At 46.3% G+C, this 685-nt stretch overlaps 1 protein-coding gene across 1 annotated transcript; it reads right to left on the bottom strand.

The window, feature by feature from the left end:
* Window positions 1–387: 387 nt before the first annotated feature.
* Window positions 388–685, bottom strand: DQ04_24411000 (hypothetical protein; the record flags this gene model as incomplete). The annotated part of the gene is made up of 1 exon (XM_009318229.1): window positions 388–685. A coding segment is annotated over one exon (298 nt), but the record flags the coding sequence as incomplete, so codon positions are not given.

Below are 685 nucleotides of genomic sequence, written 5' to 3'. Positions count from 1 at the left end.
AAAAAAAAAAAGCGCCACACACACACACACATATAACAAAAAAAGTATGCGTATATACAAAGCAGCGGGCACAAAAACAACAGCGCACATATGAAGGCACTCCATCATCAATCCACAGCTCCAGCTATCAACAAAGGGAGAGAGAAGAAAGCACGGGTTAAGAACAGGCAAATAAGATGATCCGCAACACTGGACGAAAATATTAACGGTGAAGACGGTGTAAGAAGCAAACAAGCAAATAAATGCAACCAAGAAAAATGCTGAAAAGACCACCACAACCACAACAAAGAACGCGAGTTCGTCCATTAAAGAAACAAACCGAAAACAACCAACGAAGAAGCACACACACGAAGAATCATAACCAACTTCCATTTCTACACATCAGTGCTAAATACATGGAAACGCGCACAACACAGAAGAACGCACGGTTGTCTTTTTCTCAGCATCTCTCTTTTTGTCACTCTCCATTTGCTCGCTGTATGACCCCCACACAGAGCCACCTCCAGTAGGCTTTCCTTTCCCTACAGGGAAGCGCTTCAACAACAAGAACGGTACAGCACACAGTGACGCCAAAATTTCGTCACACCGATAGCCACCTCCTACCTTCGATGAGCTTCTCCACAATGCCCGGGTCGGCGAGGGTGGAGGTGTCGCCGAGATCGTCGCAAGTACCCGCAGCGACCTT

The sequence above is a fragment of the Trypanosoma grayi genome (assembly GCF_000691245.1).
Source record: "Trypanosoma grayi strain ANR4 Tgr_2441_V1, whole genome shotgun sequence".
NCBI classification, from domain to species: Eukaryota; Euglenozoa; class Kinetoplastea; order Trypanosomatida; family Trypanosomatidae; genus Trypanosoma; species Trypanosoma grayi.
This window is presented reverse-complemented; position numbering and strand designations above follow the sequence as displayed.